A 25,424-nucleotide genomic window follows, 5' to 3' on the forward strand; every position below is an offset into this window, starting at 1 on the left:
TCCCCCTGCGGTCTGCACCCGCTCACCATGACCTGTTGGAGCGTTGCCGCTCCGTTTTTCGTCCGCTGCGGCTCTGGATGTTCCCTCTGCGGTCCGCGCAGAGGGAACATCCAGAGCCGCAGCGGACGAAAAATAATAATTACTCTCCAGTTGCCTGCCAAATCAAAATGTTGAAGTACATATTTCATCCACACCATCCCCTTCCAGCAACCTGTAAACAAGAGTTTCTGATCTCGCACTTTTTGCAATATTTTTGCAATTAGGCTATGCAATAAGCCACAATATTCTTATCAGTTAACTGAACAAGGTAGCTCAGAAATTGATGCATGAAAGAAAGGGGGGGGGGGGGTGGTTCAAATCCCTTTCCAGGCATCCAAATTTTGGTTTTCCAGGATTTTACTGAATCATTTAAAGTGAATATCAAGAACGGTTCCTTTCAAAAGGCCATGGGTAATAATTTCCCACATCGATCCTTGTCCAGTCTGAGCTCATGCTCTGTTTTTAATGATATCATTACCAATAGTTGGTAAATCCATAATATTGCTTCCTTCCATAAAACTGTGATCAGTAGGCTACAGCTATGTGCTGGGCCAACTGGAACATTGAAGTGGAAAAGCAAACAGCCTTTATTGGTGCTTTGTTCAGTAAGTCGTGCATGACTGTACTGCTCCCTGATCTTTTGTGGGACAGTTTATTTTCCTCATATTAATGAGACTCCAGGGAATGTCATCTTAATAAGAGCTGTTACAATAAGTATATAACTTAGAGCATTGCAATATAGGAAGCAGAGTACCATTAGAAATGATAAACTTGCACTGACCTTATTCCCTGTTTTTCATTTCGAATTCTTAAATGATGAAAACTCATTGTCTTTGGTAAAATCTTTCTGGAAAGCAAATAGATATTTCCTCACCAGTTTCACATTTGAGGTCATTAAGCACTCAAACATGATTTGATGTAGATTTAAAAATCAAGAGTTGATTTAATCTTATGTCCTTCAAACCTAAACTTGCTGTAACTCAGATTATCATTAACAACTGGAAGCCGTAATTTAAAACTGAAGTCGTTTCTATTTTTATAAGGTGCGAGTGCAGACACAGCTATCATATGATCTGTCACGAGTGGCAGTAACAACGGTGGTTAGTGGTCTGTGCCCTCTAGTGGAAGCCACTTGCCGGCCAAAGCTGCGTTCTCTGCTAGCAGCAGTGCAGGGGCCACTGTCGGCACCTCGGGCTGTACTTGCAGAAACCCATGATGCTTATCGCCTTCGTGTCATCTTCTCTGAGCTTACTTCATGCAAGAATGACTCTCAGCAGCGCAGCTGGTCACTGCATGAAGATGAAGCTGTCATCTGTGATTATCTTGATGAGCTCATCAACATATTGGTAAGGAACCAGCAATGTATCATTCCATTTACTTACATATAGTGTGTTCTGTTATTCCTGTGAACATAGTTTAGTGTGTACATTACAAACAGAGTTGTTGTAAACGAACTGTCGTAGTAACTGTGCCCATGTGTGCTGCAGTATTTTTGGTTTGCTATGTCATGTGGTGGTCTGTTTCAACATGGTCTTAATCAGTGCAGGCACTGCCAAGTGCCATTAGCTCACTCGCAAACAGGTGTAGTTCAGGTAGGCTACGCACAACGTGGCCTTGTTGCATGTATTCTGTGCATGTACTAGCCACTTGGCCACCCCTGCCCACAGGTTCTTGCGTATGTTATAGCCCGGCTGCCAGACTGCCCATCCGATAGCTGCTTGCTCACCTGTACCTTTGGGTGCTCGGCTGCTTGCCAGCAGGCGTGCAAGCCAGAACAGCCTGTCATTGGTACCTAAATGCTTACTGGTTTCAGATTTTTTCCAACAACTGTATAATATACCCACTACAACTCCAAATATCATCTGTATGTCCTGTACAGCATTCTCATGCCAATCTGTGCCTGACTAATAACAGTGAACATATTTGAATAGTGCTACCACCTGTCTACAGGCGTGAAGTCAAAAAACTGTCAGAGCATTGTCGGACTGTTTCAGATCATGGGGGAGACTATATAGCTGCTGATTAATTTAAATCTTCATGTTTATCTTTTGTATTCAATAAACAAATGTAAAAATGCTATTTAGCATGCACTGTACTAATACAGATGAATTGCAGCTTACCATGATAATATTACAAAAAAAAGCCTTTTTCAGTGCCTTAAATCCTCATGAATTAGTAAGATATTATGCACTTTTGACTGCAAAACAAAATGTGTCTATTTTCAGTCCACAGTCATACTGAAGTAGCATTACAGCACTACCACAAAAGTAGCAGTGGAGGCAGAGGCATAACGAAATCCTGTTAACAAATCATTCAGTGCCACAAATAAGTGCATACAATTAACTGAACAGGAAAAGCAACCATTAATGTTGTGCAATACTGCAAGTCACCTTTATATCTACAGGTTGCAAAAGTAAGGTAGTGACAAAGCATGTAGGGGAAGTAGTGTTCTTAAGATTTATTTGCTGATTGTCAATTTAACAGCTAGTAGCTATTTCACAGTAGAGGAAAAACTCCTAGTCGGGTATAGAACTGAAAACTAACGCACTCTTCACTTTGTACGGCAAACACTTTACCGCTAAGTTAGCAAACAGTTGCAGTAGGCATCACTCCCTTGTTGTCCCAATAATGGCTAAGACAGATATTTCACAATGTGAATGGGAATATTACTTGCTTTTTCTGTTAGAATGAGCTTCCTGGTCTCAAAACCATCAATTTCCTACATCTGTGTTATCCCTTACGTGAGAATCGTGCAGAATGTAGCAGTGAATATAGCAGAATAATTCTGAACCATTTCAGGAAGTAAATAAATAGTCAAATAGCTGCCAAATGTATTCTACACTGTTGCCAATTCTCCATTAGATTAGTGACAGGCAGAATACATTTCTCTCGCTCTCTCTCCTTTTTTTTTTAAAAAAAAAAAAAGAAAAAGCTGGCTAGCACTGGAGAAGCTCACGCATCAGTGACATGGCATCTGGCTGCTGTCACATTGACTCAAGAGGAAAAGTACCTGTAGGTCAATTAATAGATAAAAAAATATACTCACCAAGTGACAACAGGAGGAAACATCTGGAGAAATTGCATATAAAAGTTCAGGAAATGTGCAAGCTTTTGAAGCAAATTACTCCTTCTGGCAGAAAGAATGAAAGGGAAGGAAGAGGGATGATGGAAAAGGTCACCTTTCTCTGAACTGCGATTTTCTTATTTTTAGTTTTAATGCTGTTTTAGAGTTTCCTGATGTAACTGCATCATTGGTCCCCAGGCATTCCATCAGATAATGTTGTGGAAGCTGCACAATATTTCAACGAGACAGCCGCTCATCATCTTCAGATGCTTGCTTACACGTTGGTGCAATGGCTCACCAATACAAACACTGACTTGCTAGAAAAGTGCAGGCACCAAGGGGTGGGTCTATAATGTCAACGTATATGAATCGCAGAGCACAGAGACATCCAGTGCCTCCTGCCAGAGAAATGGAACATGGTCTTCGCATTTGCGGTGGGAAAAATGTTGCTGCAAATATTGGCCCAGTGCGTATGCGGGCAGTGTGTTGGTGCCCAGTTTAAGTGTACGGACTTTGATTCTCCATATGCGTTGACTCAGATTTGTTCGTCTGCGGCCAAGTATGCCTTAGTACCACCAGTGCTGGTTCTGTGCCTTGCTGAATTGAAATCCCCTGTGTCTATTGATAAGATTGTAACTTATACAAATTTAGACTGCGTCTTTAATGGTGGAGTCCCAGTACGTGGAAATGGGTGAAAAGATCTTTGTGTCTCTCTATTTCATGATGTTTCCCATGTCAAGACAGTGTTCAGCCACAGTAGACTTTCCTGGCTGACTCAGTCTGGTATGATACCTATGTTCACTGCATCTACCCTTTACAGTAAGACACATCTGGCCAGTGTATTATTTCCCACACTGGCACAGGATTTTATGTATCCCAGGTCTCCTTCGACCTAGGTTGTCTTTAACAGAACCCAGCATAGTCTGTACTTGCACTTGAGGGCAGAAGACACATTTTGTTTGATGTTTTTTGAACAGTCTGCCAATCTTAAAGGATACGCCACCAACATACAGTAGAGAAATGATCCTCGTGGAGTTCTCCGTTTCTTCTGACTGTTCTTGAGCTTTAGTGCTTGCAAGTTTAAATGCATCACAGATCAGTTTACTTTGTACCCATTTTGTACAAACGCATAATGAAGAAGGCCAAATTCTTCTGATAAGCTCCCTGCATCTGAGATAATTCTAGCCCTGTGAATGAGAGTCCATAACATGCCACTTCATTGAGATGGGTGATGGCAGCTCACAGCTTGTAGATATATGTCAGTGTGAGTTGGCTAGCGAAACACACTGTGACTCAAGGAACCACCTTCTTCTCTGCAGTCCAAGACATTTAGGAACAGGAGGTCTCCATTCTTCTCCACTTCCACGGTAAGACAAATGCTGGTATGGAGGGAATTAAGGTGTTTGAGAAATGCAGGAAGCATTGCTGCTGAATGTGGCCAAACTAAAAAAGTGTTGTCCTCTATATCTCCAGAACACTTAGGTTTCAACAGCGCTGACTGAATTACCTTTTCCTCAGTCTTCCATAAAAAGGTTAGCTACTACGGGAGACAAAGGGCTACCCATAGCAACACTCTCGGTCTGCTCAAAATATTGTTCATTGAATAAAAACTATGTCTGAATAGATGTAAGATATCATTCTCCAACATAGTTCTTACAAGTTTTAATGAATCCACCAAAGGTACTCATGTAAACAAGGAGACTACATCAACACTCAGTAATACGTCATCTGCTTTGAGACGCAAAGTCTTCAGTCATTGCATAGAATCTTCTGAGCTTAGAGTGTGATGTTCTCATTTTCCTACCAGTGGGCTTAGAATAGAAGCATGTAATATGCTGGAGCTTTTGTATAGCTCACGATGTGGCGAAGAGGAACCCCTTTCTTATGGATCTTAGGCAGACCATAAAGTCATGGTGGAACTGGTGCTGATTGGTAGAGACATGGCATTTCAGCTCGTCAAGGTGTGGGAACCAACACTGGTGGTACTAAGGCGTACTCAGCCACAGGTGAACGAATCGGAGTTGACACAGATGGAGAATCAAAGTGCACACACTTAAACTGGGCACCAGCACTCTGCTCGCGTGCACACGCTGGGCTGCTATTTGCGGCCGCGCTTCTCCTGCATCGCGAATGTGAAGGCCATGGCCTGTTTCTCTGGCAGGAGACACTGGATGTCGCTGTGCTCTGTGATTCAGCTACAGTGACATTATAGCCCCACCCCATGGTGCCTGTGCTTTTCTAGAGAGTCAGTGTATGTATTGGCGAGCCATTGCACCAAGAAGTCAGTAAGCACCTGGAGAGGACAGGCAGCTGTCTCTTTCAAATATGTGCAGATTCCACAACATTATTCAACATGATGCCCGTGAACCATTGGAGTTTTAGTATTTGGCTTGCACTTACGTATTGAATTTGCATACTTGAAACTTATGAATGTTGTTTAAGCTTCATAAACCAGACACAAGTAGAAAAGATCTACCATTGCTGACATAGTGTTTGCTTTGGGCTTAATGGGTGGCTGATGGCAGCATAAACACTTGCAAAAATGTGTGCTATATTTGGGGTAAGAGGAAATCATGGCAGAAAACTATTTTTATGTTCCAGGTAGGGCTGTTTAGACTTGCGTCACTTGCCACATTCAAGAAGACCATGAGGCTTTGACGAAGGAAATTTTGTTTATCATCACTGCTGTCCACCCAGTTATGGCAAATGTGATAAACTGTGATAATTAACTATGTTAGACAATCACTGACCCCTACTGGGTAAAATATAAATTAAGGATGTTCGTGGTTAAATGTCCCATCAACTAAGAATTCCCCCCCCTGCGGGTCCGGGGATTAGAATAGGCCCGAGGTATTCCTGCCTGTCGTAAGAGGCGACTAAAAGGAGTCCCACCCCCTCAAGGGGGTCGTTAGCGCCTGCGTCCGGAGACGGACGGTTCCACGACCTCTATTTGCGGTCATTTTGCTTTTTCACTTCTCGTTTCTTCCTTCCTTTGGTTTGTTCCTTTCTTTGCTCTTCTCCACCTCACTGTCTTCCTTACTCTTTCCCTTGTCTTCTTCTCCTTGCCTTCTCATTGCCTTCTTCTCCTTGCCTTCTCATTGCCTTCTTCTCCTTGCCTTCTCATTGCCTTCTTCTCCTTGCCTTCTTCTCCTTGCCTTCTTCTCCTTGCCTTCTTCTCCTTGCCTTCTCATTGCCTTCTTCTCCCTGCCTTCTCTGGTCTCCGCCTCGGCGTTTGAGACAGTCTGTCCTCTCTCTCTCCCTCTCTTCTTTTTCCTCTTCTTCCTTCCTCCCTGTGCATGCCTGAAGGCTGACCCACGCGTTCGCACGCGTAGCCGGTGACGGGGTAACGCGTAATTCCCCGCCCTGGGTAGACATGTAAGGCACGCACGTACCCCCTGGTAAAGGCCAGGCCCATGGAGGGGTGATTGCCTGAGCTGATACCTTCTGACCATGCCGATTGGTCCCTCCGTCTGTTTCTCGGGAGGTGTGACCTGAGGTGTAAACATTCACCTAAGGCGGGAGTGCCCTCTGAGAGGGTCCCCACAAGGAAGGAGCGCGCCATCGGAGACGCTGGCAATCATGGGGGATTCCTCCGCAATGGATTTCACTCCATCTCTCTCGACTTATGCCCAAAAACGGAAACATGACCAGCCACCAGTGACAAAAGTACTGCCGCCTGCCCCACAGTTCCTCGTCATTTCTCGATCTGAGGACGGAAAGGATTTTTCCTCTGTCAACCCTTTCGTTATCCAGAAGGGTGTAGATGCCATAGCCAGATCTGTCAAATCTTGTACCAGGTTGCATTACGGTACCTTATTACTAGAAACTGAGAGCGCCTTTCAGGCACAAAAACTGCTTCGGGCCACACCCCTGTACACGTTCCCTGTCCGGGTGGAGGCTCACCGAACTTTGAATTCGTCTCGTGGTGTAGTCTATACTAGCTCCCTCGACGGATTGACTGACGAGGAGATTCAATCTTTCCTCGCTGAGCAGGGCGTGACGGCTGTCCATAGGGTCATGAAAAAGGTCAACAATGACGTTGTACCAACCCAGACACTTTTCTTGACCTTCGATAGTGTTAAGCTGCCATCGCGCATCAAGGCAGGCTACGAGGTTATTTCTGTTCGCCCCTATGTCCCGACACCTACGCGCTGCTACCAGTGTCAGCATTTCAATCACACTCGACAGTCTTGTTCCAATGCGGCTAAATGTGTCACTTGTGGCAGGGATGCCCATGAGGGTGACTGTCCACCTCCGTCTCCTCGTTGTGTGAACTGTGAGGGTGACCATGCCGCATCCTCCCGCGACTGTCCTGTCTATAAGGAAGAACGCTGTATCCAAGAAATTCGGGTCAACGAGAAAGTGTCCACCTCGGCTGCTCGCAAGCTATTGGCTAGTAGGAAGCCCACGCTGCTCCCAGCAGGGAAATACAGTACTGTCCTCGCCTCTCCTCGGACTACCAGGGAGGTGGCAACCCAGACATGCGATCTGACCTTCAGCACCACGGTCGTACGTTCGGCCAGTGCTAAGATCGCCCGGTTGATGTCTCCTCTTCCTCCCGTCACCCCACAGACACAAGCCCCTTCATCAGCTTCTGCCAAGACGAAGACCCAGAAGTCAGATGCGTGGGCCTTCAAGAAGGAACCATCTCGTGCAGACTTCCTACGTACCTCGAACTCCCAGCCATCGACCAGTACTTCCACCAAATGACCTTCCAAGAAGGCTCACAGGAAGCACAGTTCTCCTTCTCCGCCACGGCGCATTTCTTGTCCTGCGCCACCCAGCGGTTGCCGCCCCAGGCCGTCATCCGTTTCGCCTGGCCGCACCGCTGGTAGCCGAACATCTGGCCGTTCACCGGCGGAGGAAGCTCCCCCTCCCGGCCATCTTCCCAAGATGGCCGATGAACCTGTAGACCCAATGGACGATGACTGTCCGCCTACTGATAGCGGCGGCAGTGCTCGCTCAAAGCCAGGCCCTCAGCGGCCTTCGAGGTGACCCCTTCTTTCGTCTTCCTTTTCTTCTTATGATGGCACTTATTCACTGGAATATTCGCAGCATTCGCTCCAACCGAGAGGACTTGAAGTTGCTGCTCCACTTGCACCGTCCGCTCGTCGTAGCCCTCCAGGAAGCGAAGCTAGGCCCATGCGATCAAATTGCCTTGGCACACTACACCTCTGTGCGTTTTGACCTACCCCCTGTGGTAGGTATCCCGGCTCATGGAGGGGTTATGTTGCTGGTCCGGGATGATATTTACTACGATCCCATCACGTTGCACACCGGCCTGCAGGCAGTTGCCATCCGCATTACTCTCCCCACTTTTACATTTTCCATTTGCACCGTTTACTCTCCATCGTCATCTGCCGTTACCAGGGCAGACATGATGCAACGTATTGCTCAGCTACCTGCACCATTTTTGTTAACTGGCGACTTCAATGCCCACCATCCCCTTTGGGGCTCTCCAGCATCCTGCCCGAGGGGCTCCCTGTTAGCAGACCTTTTCAACCAGCTGAATCTTGTCTGCCTCAATACTGGCGCCCCTACTTTTCTTTCGGACACATCTCACACCTATTCCCATTTAGACCTCTCTATATGTACTCCCCAACTTGCACGCCGGTTTGAGTGGTATGCACTTTCTGATACATATTCGAGCGACCACTTCCCGTGTGTTACCCATCTCCTGCAGCATACCCCCTCTCCGTGCTCATCTAGTTGGACCATCTCCAAAGCAGACTGGGGGCTCTTCTCTTCCAGGGCGACCTTTCAGGATCAAACCTTCACAAGCTGCGATCGTCAGGTCGCACACCTCACAGAAGTCATTCTCGCTGCTGCTGAATATTCCATCCCTCACCCTACTTCTTCTCCACGTCGCGTACCGGTCCCCTGGTGGACCGCAGCATGTAGAGACGCTTTACGTGCTCGTCGACGTGCTTTACGCACCTTTAAACGCCACCCTACAGTGGCGAATTGTATCAATTATAAACGATTACGTGCACAGTGTCGTCGTATTATTAAAGAAAGCAAGAAAGCCAGCTGGGCTGCTTTCACAAGCACCTTCAACAGTTTTACTCCTTCTTCTGTTGTCTGGGGTAGCCTGCGCCGCCTATCTGGCACTAAGGTCCACTCACCAGTTTCTGGTTTGACGGTCGCGAATGACGTCCTTGTGGCCCCTGAGGATGTCTCGAATGCCTTCGGCTGCTTTTTCGCCGAGGTTTCGAGCTCCGCTCATTACCACCCTGCCTTCCTCCCCCGCAAACAGGCAGAGGAGGCTAGGCCACCTAACTTCTGCTCCTCGAATCGTGAAAGTTATAATGCCCCATTCACCATGCGGGAACTCGAAAACGCACTTGGCCGATCACGGTCCTCCGCTCCAGGGCCTGATTCTTTTCATATTCAGATGCTGAAGAACCTTTCTCCTGCGGGTAAAGGTTTTCTTCTTCGTACTTACAATCGCATCTGGATTGAGGGACATGTTCCCGCATGCTGGCGCTAGTCTATTGTTGTCCCGATTCCTAAGCCGGGGAAGGACAAGCACTTGCCTTCCAGTTATCGACCCATCTCGCTTACCAGCTGTGTCTGTAAAGTGATGAAGCGAATGGTTAACTCTCGATTGGTTTGGCTGCTCGAGTCTCAACGCCTACTTACCAATGTACAATGTGGATTTCGTAGGTGCCGCTCTGCTGTTGACGATCTGGTTACCTTGTCGACCTTCATTATGAATTACTTCTTGCGGAAGCGCCCGACCGCGGCTGTGTTCTTTGATTTGGAGAAGGCTTACGACACCTGTTTGAGGGCGGGCATTCTCCGCACCATGCATACATGGGGTCTTCGCGGTCGCCTCCCTCTTTTTATTCGTTCCTTTTTAATGGATCGACAGTTCAGGGTACGTGTGGGTTCTGTCCTGTCAGACACCTTTCACCAGGAGAATGGGGTGCCACAGGGCTCAGTTTTGAGCGTCGCTCTCTTTGCCATCGCGATCAATCCAATAATGGATTGCCTCCCAGCTGATGTATCAGGCTCCCTTTTCGTGGACGATTTTACCATCTATTGCAGCGCGCAGTGTGCACATGTCCTGGAGCGCTGTCTTCAGCGTTCTCTTGACCGTCTTTACTCCTGGAGTGTCGCCAATGGCTTCCGTTTTTCTGCCGAGAAGACGGTCTGTATTAACTTCTGGCGCTACAAAGAGTTTCTCCCACTGTCCTTACGACTCGGTCCCGTTGCTCTCCCAATCGTGGAGACAACAAAATTTTTAGGTCTTACATTCGACAGGAAACTTTGCTGGTCTCCACATGTGTCCTATTTGGCTGCCCGTTGTACCTGTTCTTTAAATGTCCTCCGTGTTCTCAGTGGTATGTCGTGGGGAGCGGATCGAACCGTCCTACTTCGTCTATATCGGTCGATCGTCCGCTCCAAGCTGGATTATGGGAGCTTCGTATACTCCTCTGCACGGCCATCCATCTTACGCCGCCTCAATTCCATACAACATCGGGGTTTACGACTTGGGATCGGAGCGTTTTATACTAGTCCCGTCGAGAGTCTTCATGCTGACGCTGGCGAATTGCCACTCACCTACCGGCGCGATATACTGCTTTGTCGGTATGCCTGTCGGCTACTGTCAATGCCCGACCACCCGTCTTATCGTTCCTTTTTTGACGACTCTCTCGACCGTCAATACGGGTTGTATGTCTCTGCCCTGCTACCCCCTGGAGTTCGCTTTCGTCGCCTCCTTCAACACCTTAATTTTTCACTCCCTGCAACCTTTCGAGTGGGCGAGAGCTACACGCCACCTTGGCTCCAGGCTCAGGTCCGCGTTCACCTTGACCTCAGCTCGCTCCAAAAAGAGGTTACCCCCGGTTCGGTCTACCACTCCCGTTTTGTTGAACTTCGTTCGAAGTTCATCAATATGACCTTCATTTATACAGATGGCTCAAAGACCAATGACGGGGTCGGGTGTTCTTTTATTGTCGGGGCACAAAGTTTCAAATACCGGCTCCATGGCCATTGTTCGGTCTTCACAGCTGAGCTCTTTGCCCTCTACCAGGCTGTTCATTACATCTGCCGCCACCGACATTCTGCTTTTGTCATCTGCTCCGATTCCCTGAGCGCCATCCAGAGCCTCAGTGATCCGTATCCGGTTCACCCTTTCGTGCACCGGATCCAACGCTCTCTTCAGCAGCTGGTGGACGTCGGTTCTCCGGTTAGCTTTATGTGGGTCCCTGGCCATGTCAGTATCCCTGGGAACGAAGCTGCAGATGCCGCGGCCAAGGCTGCGGTCCTCCAGCCTCGGACAGCTTCTTGTTGTGTCCCTTCGTCGGATTGTAGCACGGTAATTTGTCGGCGCATTTTATCGCTGTGGCATGCCGATTGGGCTGCACTTACAGACAACAAGCTTTGGGCCTTGAAACCTCTTCCCGTAGCTTGGACGTCCTCCTCCCGCCCTTCTCGGCGGGAGGAGGTCGTTTTGGCCCGGTTACGCATTGGACACTGCCGGTTCAGCCATCGCCATCTGCTGACGGCTGTGCCGGCGCCGTTCTGCCCATGTGGGCAATTGCTGACGGTCCGCCACATTTTAATGTCCTGTCCGGATTTTAACACACTGCGTCTAGATCTTAACCTGCCATGTACTCTAGATGCCACTTTAGCGGATGACCCACGAGCAGCTGCTCGCGTTCTTCGTTCTTCTCTAAGGACATTTGATGATGCTGTTTTTTAATCCTATGCCTGTCAGTCTGTCTTTTATCGTGTTTTCCCTTTTAGTTGTTGTTTTAAACTTGTGCCTTGCGGTGCATTCTTAACGTAGTCAGGGCGCTAATGACCATTGAAGTTGTGCGCAAAAAAAAAAAAAAACTAAGAATTCATTAGAGATGGGGCAGATTGGGAAGAATGGGCATGGAAGATGACTAATGACTATGACCTTTCAAAGGATCATTCCCAGCATTTGCCTTAATCGATTTGAGGGAATAACAGAAAACTTAAATCAAGATGGCCAGCTGGGAATTTGACCTGTGTGTTGGCTTCATAAAAAGAAAATAGTGGTTAGCCCTAGCAAAAGCTATCAGGAACAAATGCCAATGTCAGTCCACAAAATGGAATGTTTGCTAAAAAGATGTTTTGTGTTACAAACTTCATTCCAGTGATGTGTGCACTGGAATTGACGTCTGTTGCCAATAACCACGACACTTTTCAGTCACCATGTAAGAAAGATGACACAAGAATCTGTTATGACGACGACGACGAATGAATCGTCGCCAATGTGAATGACTTGTGGCCAATGCTAAATAGAAACATACAAATCTCTTGTTTGAATATACAGCAGGTTTGTCTGTGAAGTTGATAAGGAGCTGGCTGCGTGGTCTGGTCTGCAACAACTAAAATAATTAGAAGTCATTGGTAAAAATAATATATTGTACTTAACTGGTGGTACAGGAGTCTTCATAGTCAGGAGGAATACAATTACAAACAGAGAGCTGTAGAGGCATCACATAGGCCATACTTTAACTAAGCGCCTTGTTAGAGGTTGTTTCCTATCAGCTGAAGGCTATACTACTTTCTTGCTTGACGTCCTGAGCAAGAGTGGCTGAATGCACGCTAGAGACTTGTTGCAAGCCGCGGAGTGGTGCTAGTCTCGACTCGCGGATCCAATGATACTAGTACGGACCACGGTCGATAACTGCAACCCCTAACAAGTGTGGTATCGAATGTTAATACCACAGAATCTGCACCAAATGTGCTATTGCGCAAGAACGTCCATTGCACTCTGCTGATTTCACTAGTGAATCTGTCTGGGAGCTTAGCTGTAAAGCAAACCCCACCACTCTTACTCTTCTAATCTTGTCATAAATGTTTACCTTCCTTATTAATTATTGGACAATGATCAAGAAAATTTCTTTGTGGATGAAAATGCACTTTAAACTTGACTTGACAAAATCATTATCTCTGAATAAGCAGCTTTCTGTTCACATGAAACCCAAAAACTGTCTGAGCATCATCATCAGACTGTGAAACATTTCTTGTTTCTAGTTAAAATTAAAATTGGGGTTCATACTCATCCATATTATCTGTCACAGCCATAGTCCTGGATTTGTAGACAACTACTGTAAATAGACTGTTAAGTCAAATGAATATTTAATCAAGTATTAAGTTTCAGAATATTATTTATTGTAATTTTGAAAAATCCAACCTTCTTTACAAAAACTGAAATAATTTCTAACATAAAATACTTAAAATGAATCTTGCTTAACAAGCTATATGCTTTCCATCCAAAATCGCACAAATTACTGTGCCCCTCTGCCAACACATGGCTGCGACTATATGTATGTTCTTTAACAATCCACTCTCGCAGACATGCGACCTCCAATTCTGCTCTGAGGTTGTGAAATTGCCCAGTGTCAAGGTAGCATCACCATATCCCCATCCAGCTGTGTAACAAGCCATCAAACTCTCACCTCAAGGGGCGGTAACTCCCGTGAAGACTTCCTCCGTCAACACCCAAGTCTTCATCTAACTGGAAAGGCTCGAAGAAGTCCACCAAAGGCAAACGGTCTTCTCCTTTGCCACCTCGAAGATCCTCTTCGATGGTGTCGGTACGTGATACCTTAGCCGGGCCAGCCTCTGTGTCACCAGTGTGCACCAACAACCGTTTTTCAGTGTTGGACTCCACAGACCAACCGTACAAACAAGCTGATGCTTCTGTGGACCCCACAGAGCAGGATCCTCGTGCTTCTGTGCCCTGCAGGAGTGCCTCTTCCCCAGCTGCCACTCGGCAGCCGCTGAGGTGTCACCCCCACGTCTCTTCCTCATCATGACTCCCCTCCAATGGAATTTTCACAGCCTTTGGCCCCACAAAGAGGATTTATTGCTGCTTTTAGCGTCCCCTTGTACTCTGCCTTCAGGAAACAAAATTGTGCCCTCACAACTGCTTTGAGATTTCACTTTACTTACCAATTCGTTTTTACCTTCCCCCTGAGGTTGGCATTACCTCTCAAGGGGCATCATGCTGCTCATACAGGATGACATTCATAGTCAACCCACCTTCCCTATTATCAATCTTCAAGCTGTTGCAGTTCGCCTTTTCCTTCCCCACCTGACTTTTCCTCTCTGTACTATATATGTCCCTCTATCATTTGCTGACACAAGGGCAGACTTCCTTCAACTTATTGGGCAGCTACCTCCCCCATTTTTGCTACTCGGTGACTTTAATGCACATCATCCCCTTTGCGGTTTTCCCAGAACCTGTCATAGAGGTGCCCTCTTGGCTGACCGTCTTAAGCCAACATAACCTCTTCTCTCTTAACACTGGAGCACCCACTTTCCTTTCCGACTGCTTGCATGCCTATTCCCATTTGGACCTATCCTTCTGCACTGCCCAGCTTGCCCATCGTCTTCAGTGGTCCATTCTTTCTGACACCTACTCGAGCGACCCATGTGCTGTCCGTTTGCTGACTCTCACCACATCCGCATGCAAGCCCAAAAGGCAGCTTACTAAGGCTGACTGGCACTTTTACCCCTCTCTGGCAACCTTCAAAGAACAAGATTTCCCCAGTTGTGATAACAAGGCTCAGTATCTCTCAAACATTATCCTTACTGCTACAGAACATTCCATCCCCCGCACTTCCTCTCTACCACATCGTGTCTCAGTCCCTTGGCAGACTGAGGCATGCCGCGACGCAATTTGCACACGTAGACATGCTCTCCGCATTTTTTACCGCCACCCTACTCTGGCAAACTGCATCCATTATAAACAGATGCGTGCAAAGTGTCATCGCGTTATTCGGGATAGCAAAAAGCTAGCTTAATTTCATTCACTAGTTCTTTTAACAGTTCCACACCTTCCTCTGTCATGTGTGCCAGCCTCTAACGGCTCTCTGGAACCAAGATCCATTCCCCAATTTCCGGCGTGACCATTTTGCGGACGTTTCTAGCTCTTCCCCACCCTACCTTCCTCCATCGGAAACGGGTGGAGGAGGCTCAAGTGATTCCCTTCTCTTTTCCACGTCGTGAGTGCTACAATGCCGTCTTTACAATGAGGGAGATAGATCATACTCTCAGTTCATGCTGATCCTCCGCTCCAGGGCCTGACGCCACCCACTTTCAGTTGTTGCAGCCCCTTTCTCTTGCAGGCCAGCACTTTATGCATAACATGTATAACCGCATCTGGGCAGAGGACACATTTCCTGGATGCTGGCGTGAAGCCACTGTCATACCCATACATAAGCCCGGTAAGGACAAAACCCTTCCTTCTCTCCTACCAGTTGTGTTTGCAAGGTGATGGAACATATGATTTGTGCCTGACTGGTGTGGTGGCTTGAGTCTTGCCATTTACTAACGAACTATGGATTTCGAGCGTGGCATTCTGCAGTTGACCATCTCATTACTTTGTCCACGCATGTCATGAATGGTTTTCTGCAGAAATCCAAGACTGTGGCCATGTTTTAGATTTGGAGAAGGCCTACGACACCTGCTGGAGAACTGGTATCCTCCGTACTCTTTACACGTGGGGCTTCCATGGGCACCTGCCCTGTTTTCTTCAGGCATTTATACAAGACCAAGTTTTCAAGGTGCATGTGGGTTCTGCCTTGTCAAACACCTTTATCCAGGAAAGTGGTGTGCGGTCCTGAGCATCATTGTCTTTGCTGTCACCATTACCCCTATAATGGCCTCTCTCCCGCCGGGCATCTCCAGCTCTCTCTTTGTTGACGATTTTGCCATCTATTGCAGTTCTCCATGGACCTGTCTCTCTGGGTGGCATCTTCAGTGCAGTTTTGATCGTCTTTACTTCTGGAACATCGACAGTGGCTTTTGCTTTTCCACTGTCAAAACCGTCTGTATGAATTTCTGGCAGCGCAAATGGTTTCTCCCACCATCCTTACATTTTGGGCCCGCTGCCGTTCCATTTGTTGAAACTACGAAATTTCTGGGGCTCATGCTCGGTAAGAAACTCTCTTGGTCCTCCCATTTGTTGCACCTGGCAGCCCACTGTACGCAGTCCCTCAATCTCCCATGTACCCTCCATGGTACTTCCTGGGGTGCCGATCCAACCACCCTCCTCTGTTTGTACCGGTCCCTTGTCTTTTCGAAACTCGACTATGGGTGCTTTGTTTATGCATCTTCATGTCCATCTCTCGTACGCCATCTCAACACTATCGACCATCATGGCATCCATTCGGCCAAGGGCGACTTTTACACCAGCCCGGTTGAGAATCTGTATGCTGAAGCTGCTGAACTTCCACTGTCCTATCACCGTGACTTTCTCCTCAGTAGGTATGCATGCCATTTGTCTGCCATGTGTGGCCATCCCTCCTATGCCTCCTTTGATGACTCCTTTGATCGTCAGTATGGGGCTTGTTCCTCTTCTCTGTTACCTCCTGGAGTCCGCTTTCGCAACTTGCTCCGGTGGCTTAACTTCACACTACTTGCAGCTTTCCCAATGGGTGCGAACCCTTCACCACCTTGGCTTCCTGAAGCGGCCCGTGTTAACTTTGGCCTTTATTTGCTTCCTAAGGACACTACTCCAATCTTGGTCTATCACCTCCAGTTTCATGACCTACGCGATAGTACCTTTATATACACTGATGGCTCTCGGACTGACCGTGAGGTCGAGTGTGCCTTCGTCATTGGCACCCGTGTCTTTTGATATCAGCTTCCAGCACACTCCTCAGTATTTACAGCCGAGCTCTTTGCCTTGTATCAGGTCACGGAGTACATCCGGTAACACAGCCTTTCCAATTGTGTGCTCTGCTCAGACTCACTCAGTGCCCTCCAAAGTCTAGGTGCGCTGTACACTGCTCATCCCTTAGTGCAGCGGATCCAGGAAAACTGTCGCTTGCTCACTCTTGGTGGAGCCAGTGTCATGTTCATGTTTCTGTGGGCCCTGTTCATGTCAGTCTGCCAGGAAACGAGGCTGCTGACAAGGTTGCAGTCCTCATACCTCAACATGCGTGTACCTATATTCCCTCTGATGATCTCTGCGTTACCGTCTGTCAGGAGGTGGTGTCCCTTCATGGGAATAAGCTTCGGCCTATTGAGCCTCTCCCAACACCGTGGATGACCTCCTCTCGGCCCCCCACCGGGAAGAGATTATTTTAACTTGGTTGCGTATTGGGCACTGCCTTTTTAGCCATTGTCATTTGCTGAGAGACGCTACCCCACCACTTTGTACACATTGTGCCCAAATTTTAACTGTCTGCCAGTTCCTGCTGAAATGCCATTTTTTTTTTTTTTTTTTAAGGAAATACCCTAATTTCTTCTACCTTGTCCTATTTGGGCTTGTGTTCCTCTACTAATAATCATTGTCAAAGGAACATTGAACTCTAACTTAAATTTCTTCCTTCTGTTACTTTAAAGTCCCTCATTACGAGCCTTATGAAGTTCTATGGATAACAGTCAAAGAAATAATTTGGATCTCTGTTGTTGAGCTTAGCATGCCAACAGCTGCTACTTAAATGCATGAATACATGTTGACAAAAAATGCACTCCTGAAATCTTGCTCTCTTGTAATATTGACATGCCCTGAACAAGACTAAATGTAGTGTTACAAGAAATCCATTTGTGGGTCTGAACATTCTGCCTGGTTTGGATTCATTCACATCTTGATATGGTACCATTTGATGTTGTCAAGGCATATTAGTACAAGGTTTCACTTTGGCTACTTTTTAGCATGAACACTTGGAATAATGCAGACTTTTGCTGCTGTAAAATACAGGACCTTGTGCGAATTTGTGTATATCATTTCTCTGCAATATTAATTGCTGTTACCTAGTTTTACACAGCCTCAGAATGTGGTTTAATGTGGACCTTTTTTTTTTTTCTGTGTGCTGAAATTTTAATGGGTGTTAGTGTAGCAGATGAAGATTGAAAATGAACATTTCCTTTGTGACGTCTCAGAATTGTAGTGTCATTCAGATGAAGGGTTCAAACATAAAAGTGCATACAAATTGACATTTTTGTGTTGTACAGAAAAATGCAGATGTTGCAGTGTCACAGCTCATGCTCTCTGCTGACCGCTATCAGAGTGTGTTGACTTTGGTAGAGTTCTGCCAAATGGAAGTGCGTTGGTCGATCAGACAACGGCTGCTGCGTGCCTTTGGTCTTGTCTGTGGACTGGATGCAGGGGCTCTCTCACTCATGCTTAACTCTGTTCTGCCTTCTGAATTGGCCAGGTATGACCTAACAATGTTTGTGGAATTTTTAAACACTTTTCCCTTATTTTAAGAGAGAATATTGTATTTGTGTGTTGGCTGTTTCTAATTCCACATTTTCCAGAGATCTTATGAGGTGTGTGTGTGTGTGTGTGTGTGTGTGTGTGTGTGTGTAAGTTGTCTGTTTCGGAAGAAGGCCTTCTGGCGTAAACGTTTAGTAGTCTTTTTGTTGTGCCTGTCTGCAACTCAGCGTCTTTGCTGTCTGGTGGGTACCAATCTCTAGTTTTCATAATGTTGTCATATGTTTCATTCAAATGGATAGTTGGGAACACCAATAAATTATGGGACAGAGTTGCTGATGAATACTTACATCCAGAAGGTACTGCTGTTAGACAATTATAAAAGTAAGAGAGACAGACATTATGTAGCTTTTAAACTAATAGTTCCTTTTTAAGGGAGGAATAGGGATAGGTTGGGGAAAGTTAGAATTGAGGTGTAGATCACTCAGAATCTGAGATGGGAAATACCAAGAATGGGAACGAGGGTAGACAAATCTCTTCCTCATGGCAGTTGGATCTGCCTCATCATGGGGTCTGAGTGACTTGCCCTTCCATTTATTATTTCTGAAACCTTCATAGTGTGGTTTTTTGTGTGTATCTGTTGGCAGTACCATTCATTTCATCTACTAAGGGTGAATATTGGCCAGCAATTATGACTCATAATTTATTATTTTTCTTGATAGAATTTTCCTTTGATACAGCACACACTCATAAAATTCTGTTTTGGATGTTTTATTACCAATGGAAATTCATGTGAAGTTGATGAGAGTATTTAAGGAGTATGCATGTTACTTTTCAACTAATAAACAGCTAAATTCAGACGTGGCTAAAATTCTATTGAATATGACACATATAAAGGACATTACTACATTGCATCCACAAATGAAAACATCAAGAAATTGCATAATACAGTAAATGATGATTGGTAATTGAAAAAGAAAGTAAACTAAACTCCGCCCAAACAGGCCATGAAGACCCAGTGGTATTGACTGGCTGCCGTGTCGCCCTCGGCCCACAGGTGTCACTGGATGTGGCTGTGGAGGGGGATGTGGTCAGCACACCCCTGTCCGGGCCGTATGTCAGTTTACGAGACTGGAGCCACTACTTCTCAGTCAAGTGGTTCCTCAGTTTGCCTCACAAGGGCTGAGAGCACCCCACTTACCAACGGTGCTCGGCAGACTGGATGGTCAACCATCCAAGTGCTATCCCAGTCCGATAACACTTAACTTCGGTGATCTGACAGGAACGTGTGTAACCACGGTGGCAAGGCCATTGATGATTGGAGGTGCTTAAAATATCTGATACTACAGACGTACTAGGAAAAAGTATGTAACCTGCAAATACTGTGTAAACCTTCTGACCCAAGTGAATGAAAATATTTGTGAGAAGTGACCTGAGTGGAAAAGAAGCACCTAACTTAAAGATAATGTGCTTAGCCACAAAGGTACTGGTACAGTGGAAAAACTATAGTATTTAAAGTATGAATTGTTGAAATATCCACCCTGTTTACTGTATTAGGAACATTTTGACTTCTGATTATGTCATATTCTGGCTGCCAAACACTTTGAATCTATTCAAAAGGTTACAGCAACAATAGTTGAGTATATTCCATACGTCCAGAATCATGATTCATGGATGGAATCTTCTCACTTGTAAAACACTGAATGGAGTGCACTCCTCAGTAGGACAGTAAGTCATAAAATTAAAAATACAGTGTCCATTGCTGGACTAATAAAATTGTTTTTTGCTGTAGTAAAATAACTATCTGTTATGGAAGAAAATTGCAGTATTAGGAATGCCGGAGAATATGTGCGTGATGGCTCTTAGGAGAGAGACCCAGCGTCCAATATGTATATAACAGCAAAAGTTCATTTTTCTTTTTTTATGATTTGAAAATGATAAATTTTTCAAGTAATTATTGTTTTATACTAAATTAAGCAAAACTGAATTCCATAAAATTTTAATACTGATAGATTCCTTTATATGGCATACTCATACAGCGGAAAACCTTGGATGGCTTAACAATAATATGAAGTGGCTCCATCAATACTTCCATCTACATCAGAGCTACCAACCATCAATAATACCTCCATTTAAACAAGTGCTGACCATTTCACACCAGGAAAGACTTTCTGTACAGACAAACTGCTTGTGGTCATCACATCAGAAGTGACAAGCAGTCCCTCTCAAAATATGTTGGAGGTCTTGCTGAGGCATTCACATACCAAAATTACACTCCCCACCTTGTCCAGAAACAAATCTCTTCCACCTTGTCTCCCCAATCACTTACCATTTCCCAGGTACCCACTAACCAGCCACAAAGGGGCACGCCCCTCATGACTGAATACCACCCAGATTGGAGCAACTGAATCATGTATTCCCTTGCGATTTTGATTACCCCTTGTCATGCCATGAAATGAGAAATATCTTTCCCACTATCCTCCCCATCCTCCCTACAGTGGTATTCCACCACCCACCCAACATTCACGATATCCTTGTCCATCTGTATTCCACTTCTGCTCCCAACCTCTTGCCCCATGGCTCATATCTCTGAAATAGATCTATATGCAAGATCTGTCCCATACATCTTCCTCCTACTGTCTACTCCAGTCCTGTCACAGACCTCTGCTACCCTATCCAAGGCAGGACCAACTGTGAAAGCAACCATCCTGTCCATAAACTTCTGCACTGCTGTGTGGCATTGTACATGAGCATGATCAGTAACAAGCTGTGTGTTGGTGTGAAGGACCACCCAGTAGCCAGACTTGCCACCTAACATGGTGTGATTGACTTTCAGTGACTGCTTCACAACCTGTGTCATCAGGACTCTTCCAATAATACTAGCTTTTCTGTATTACACAAGAGGGAACTCTTTCCACAACATACTCATCATTTTTATAATCCCCCTCACCTCAAACCTTCACTAGTGCATTCCCGTAACCCTTCTGGCCTCACTCTAATCCCTGTCCCCGTCTCCCATTCCGAATGTGCACACACTCCCCCCCTCCCCCCCCCCCCCCCCATCGCACCTGCATAGTCCTTTCCCATTCTTTCCCCTTCCGTCTCTCTAAACCCCAACACAGTTGCTCCTAGCAGTCCACCATCATGTCCGTGCACACTTCCACATTCCAAAGACAGCAATACCAATACGGCATCCCCCACTCTCTACACACACACACACACACACACACACACACACACACAAACACACAAACACACACACACACACACACACACACCAACACCATTAACAACTGCCTCATTGTAAGAGTAATAGTTAAAACAGTGTTCAGGGGGGTACTTATATTGGTGGGTATTGGACAGAACCTGACATGGAGGTGTTATTATTTTTAGCATGTATTGTGTTGTTATCTATATTTAGTAGCAATAACTTGTAACTAGTCTCAACGAATATTTCTAAATTTGTTAGATGTAATATTATTTTTCAAATATATTTATTGTTTTTGTTTGATGTTTCACATGTTTTAAATCTGTTGACATGAGTTGATTAGAAATTATTCATGATTTACATATCATACATTCAATAAGTAACCTTAAGTCACTGCCATGTGTCTGTGTTGTTAATTATTGAAATGGGAGCAGTTGTCATTTGGCAACTTCACAGTGTTTGACATTGCTTTCATATGTTCAGGTAAATGTGGTATGGATAAGTTAAACTATTTAAAATCATTGGCTTGTATTCAACTAAAATGTCTACACACACATATTGAGAGATAATTTGTGTTTTTTTACTCTTTATGTCAGACCAGGACAGTTTCGTCATCCTGTAGGAAAATTTGGGGTCTATGAAAGTGATGATGACTTCACATGTGATTTTTATGCAGGTTCACAAGTTTTTGAGAACATTTCTTACAGAGAAACAGCAGTCTGGCTAAAAGTACTTTAAAAATGGACGAAAAACAGCCTGCACCACAATAAAACATTTATTTACAATGGTTGCCAGTTTGTCAGAAAGTGACCATCTTCAGACCACTTACACCATGATGGTTGGAAATGGTAGTGAACAGAACAGGTGTTATGACTCCATGTGAAACAGCAGTTAATGTTTGTACATTCATAACACCTGCTTCATTCACCACCATCCCTGCCTGCGGGTCCAAGGGTTAGAATAGGCCCGAGGTATTCTTGCCTGTCATAAGAAGTGACAAAAAGGAATCTCACACCTTTTAGCCTTTATGTGATGGTCCCATGTAGGGTTTGACCTCCATTTTTCAAAATTTTCCCGAAGAGCGAGCCAATTGGGGAAGGGCGCCTTACATGGTGCATTTTGTCCATCAAGCATTGGCGTCTTTAGCCAACTTTCTCATCGTGGATTGCAGTCCTGCTCATCCTCCATCTCTTGAGTGAGGACACCTTCTTGGTTGTGGTTTCCCCCACCCACTATGCAGTAGTTTTGTGTGCCAATGAAGACCATGGAATTCTTTGTACATTTTATCCAGCACAGTAGCCAGACCATTGTGGTGGGGCCACCACGTACCCTGTTGGTTATAGCTCCCTGACCACACAGGGATCGCTCTGCTGATACCTGCGCCATTAACTCCCCAAGTATGCCAAGGGGTAGATGCCCACCCCCTGGGGCATCGGGAATCCCGGAAATGGCCATCCTGCCAGGTGGCCTTCGCTGCAGCTGGGTGGCACCCGGTGGGAGGGCCCCTGGTCGGAGTGGGTGGCATCAGGGTGGATGACACGCAATGAAGCGTAGTGCATCATCTCTTGCTGATGGTCAAACTCCAGCAGTCACTAAGCATTCACAGGCTCAATTCAGTGCACAGAAGTAAGACCCCAAATTGTTCCCCTCCCTGGCCACACGATGGGAGGCACGTCAGGCTAAGGATGGCAGCGTTTCTTATTCACCCCGGTACCTTGTATGTTAGAGAGCTGATGGGGAATCTTTCATGATGATGATGCCTCAGTTTTTTTGTGTTCAGCATTTAGAGGACAAGTGTGGGGAGGTGAAGGGATTGTCCAAAACGAGATCTGGGTCAGTCTTCATCAAAACGGCATCCTCTGCCTAGTCAGAGGCGTTACTCGCTCGTGACAACTGGGGGATGTTTCTGTAACCATCACACCACATAAGAGCTTAAATATGGTCCAGGGTATCATATTTCGTGGGGACCTTATTTTGTGATTTACATAAACAATCTTGTTGATGGTATTGACAGCGGCATTATACTGTTTGCCGATGATGCTGTACTCTACAGGAAATTAGTATCACATGAAAGTTGTCCTTCCCCCCATGAACAATGGACCTTGCCATCGGTGGGGAGGCTTGCGTGGCTCAGCGATACAGATAGCCGTACCGTAGGAGTAACCACAACGGAGGGGTATCTGTTGAGAGGCCAGACAAACGTGTGGTTCCTGAAGAGGGGCAGCAGACTCTTCAGTAGTTGCAGGGGCAACAGTCTGGATGATTGACTGATCTGGCCTTGTAACACTAACCAAAATTGTTGTGGGTTGGCAGGAGAGCCAACACCGTATTATTAGAGGAAGCAGAAAGGCACGTGTTTTAGCTCACACAGGCTGGCGTGAGGTCTGGAACAGGACAAGGAAATTAGACTCTAGAAAAATGGACGTAGCTGGTGGAATACTTAACTTTAATCCATTAATGATGAGCGTCGCTCTTGACGGTACATGATTAAGGTATCAATAGTAACTGGTACTGGTGCCTTGCTAGGTCGTAGCAAATGACGTAGCTGAAGGCTATGCTAACTATCGTCTCGGCAAATGAGAGTGTATTTTGTCAGTGAACCATCGCTAGCAAAGTCGGTTGTACAACTGGGGCGAGTGCTAGGAAGTCTCTCCAAACCTGCCGTGTGGCGGCGCTCGGTCTACAATCACTGATAGTGGCGAGACGCGGGTCCGACGTATACTAACGGACCGCGGCCGATTTAAAGGCTACCACCTAGCAAGTGTGGTGTCTGGCAGTGACACCACAAAAACAGCCTTGCTGTGCTGGTACTGCAAACGGCTGAAAGCAAGGGGAAACCACGGCCATAATTTTTCCCGGGGGCATGCAGCTTTACTGTATGGTTGAATGATGACGACGTCCTCTTGGGTAAAATATTCCTGAGGTAAAATAGTCCCCCATTCGGATCTCCGGGCGGGGACTACTCAGGAGGACGTCGTTATCAGGAGAAAGAAAACTGGCGTTCTATGGATCGGAGCGTGGAATGTCAGATCCCTTAATCGGGCAGGTAGGTTAGAAAATTTAAAAAGGGAAATGGATAGGTTAAAGTTAGATATAGTGGGAATTAGTGAAGTTCGGTGGCAGGAGAAACAAGACTTTTGGTCAGGCGAATACATGGTTATAAATACAAAATCAAATAGGGGTAATGCAGGAGTAGGTTTAATAATGAATAAAAAAAATAGGAGTACCGGTAAGCTACTACAAACAGCATAGTGAACGCATTATTGTGGCCCAGATAGACACGAAGCCCACACCTACCACAGTAGTACACGTTTATATGCCAACTAGATCTGCAGATGACGAAGAAATTGAAGAAATGTATGATGAAATAAAAGAAATTATTCAGGTAGTGAAGGGAGACGAAAATTTAATAGTCATGCTTGACTGGAATTCGTCAGTAGGAAAAGGGAGAGAAGGAAACGTACTAGGTGAATATGGATTGGGGGGAAGAAATGAAGAGGAACCCGCCTGGTAGAATTTTGCACAGAGCATAACTTAATCATAGCTAACACTTGGTTCAAGAATCATAAAAGAAGGTTGTATACGTGGAAGAAGCCTGGGGATACTGACAGGTTTCAGATAGATTATATAATGGTAAGACAGAGATTTAGGAACCAGGTTTTAAATTGTAAGACATTTCCAGGAGCAGATGTGGACTCTGACCACAATCTATTGATTATGAATTGTAGATTAAAAAAGAAGAAACTGCAAAAAGGTGGGAATTTAAGGAGATGGGACCTGGATAAACTGACTAAACCAGAGGTTGTACAGAGTTTAAAGGAGAGCATAAGGGAACAATTGACAGGAATGGGGGAAAGAAATACAGTAGAAGAAGAATGGGTAGCTTTGAGGGATGAAGTAGTGAATGCAGCAGTGGATAAAGTAGGTAAAAAGACGAGGGCTGCTAGAAATCCCTGGGT

At 45.7% G+C, this 25,424-nt stretch overlaps 1 protein-coding gene across 2 annotated transcripts in view; it reads left to right on the forward strand.

The window, feature by feature from the left end:
• Positions 1 to 25,424, forward strand: part of LOC124782884 (NCK-interacting protein with SH3 domain) — a 111,627-nt gene that overhangs the window by 59,838 nt on the left and 26,365 nt on the right. For both annotated transcript variants that reach the window (XM_047253979.1, XM_047253980.1), the window contains 2 exons: positions 1,083 to 1,385; positions 18,056 to 18,258. In XM_047253979.1, coding sequence (XP_047109935.1) covers positions 1,083 to 1,385; positions 18,056 to 18,258 — 506 coding nt within the window. The remainder of the gene's footprint in view (positions 1 to 1,082; positions 1,386 to 18,055; positions 18,259 to 25,424) is intronic.

Source organism: Schistocerca piceifrons, chromosome 1 (assembly GCF_021461385.2).
Source record: "Schistocerca piceifrons isolate TAMUIC-IGC-003096 chromosome 1, iqSchPice1.1, whole genome shotgun sequence".
In the NCBI taxonomy this organism is placed as follows: Eukaryota; Metazoa; Arthropoda; class Insecta; order Orthoptera; family Acrididae; genus Schistocerca; species Schistocerca piceifrons.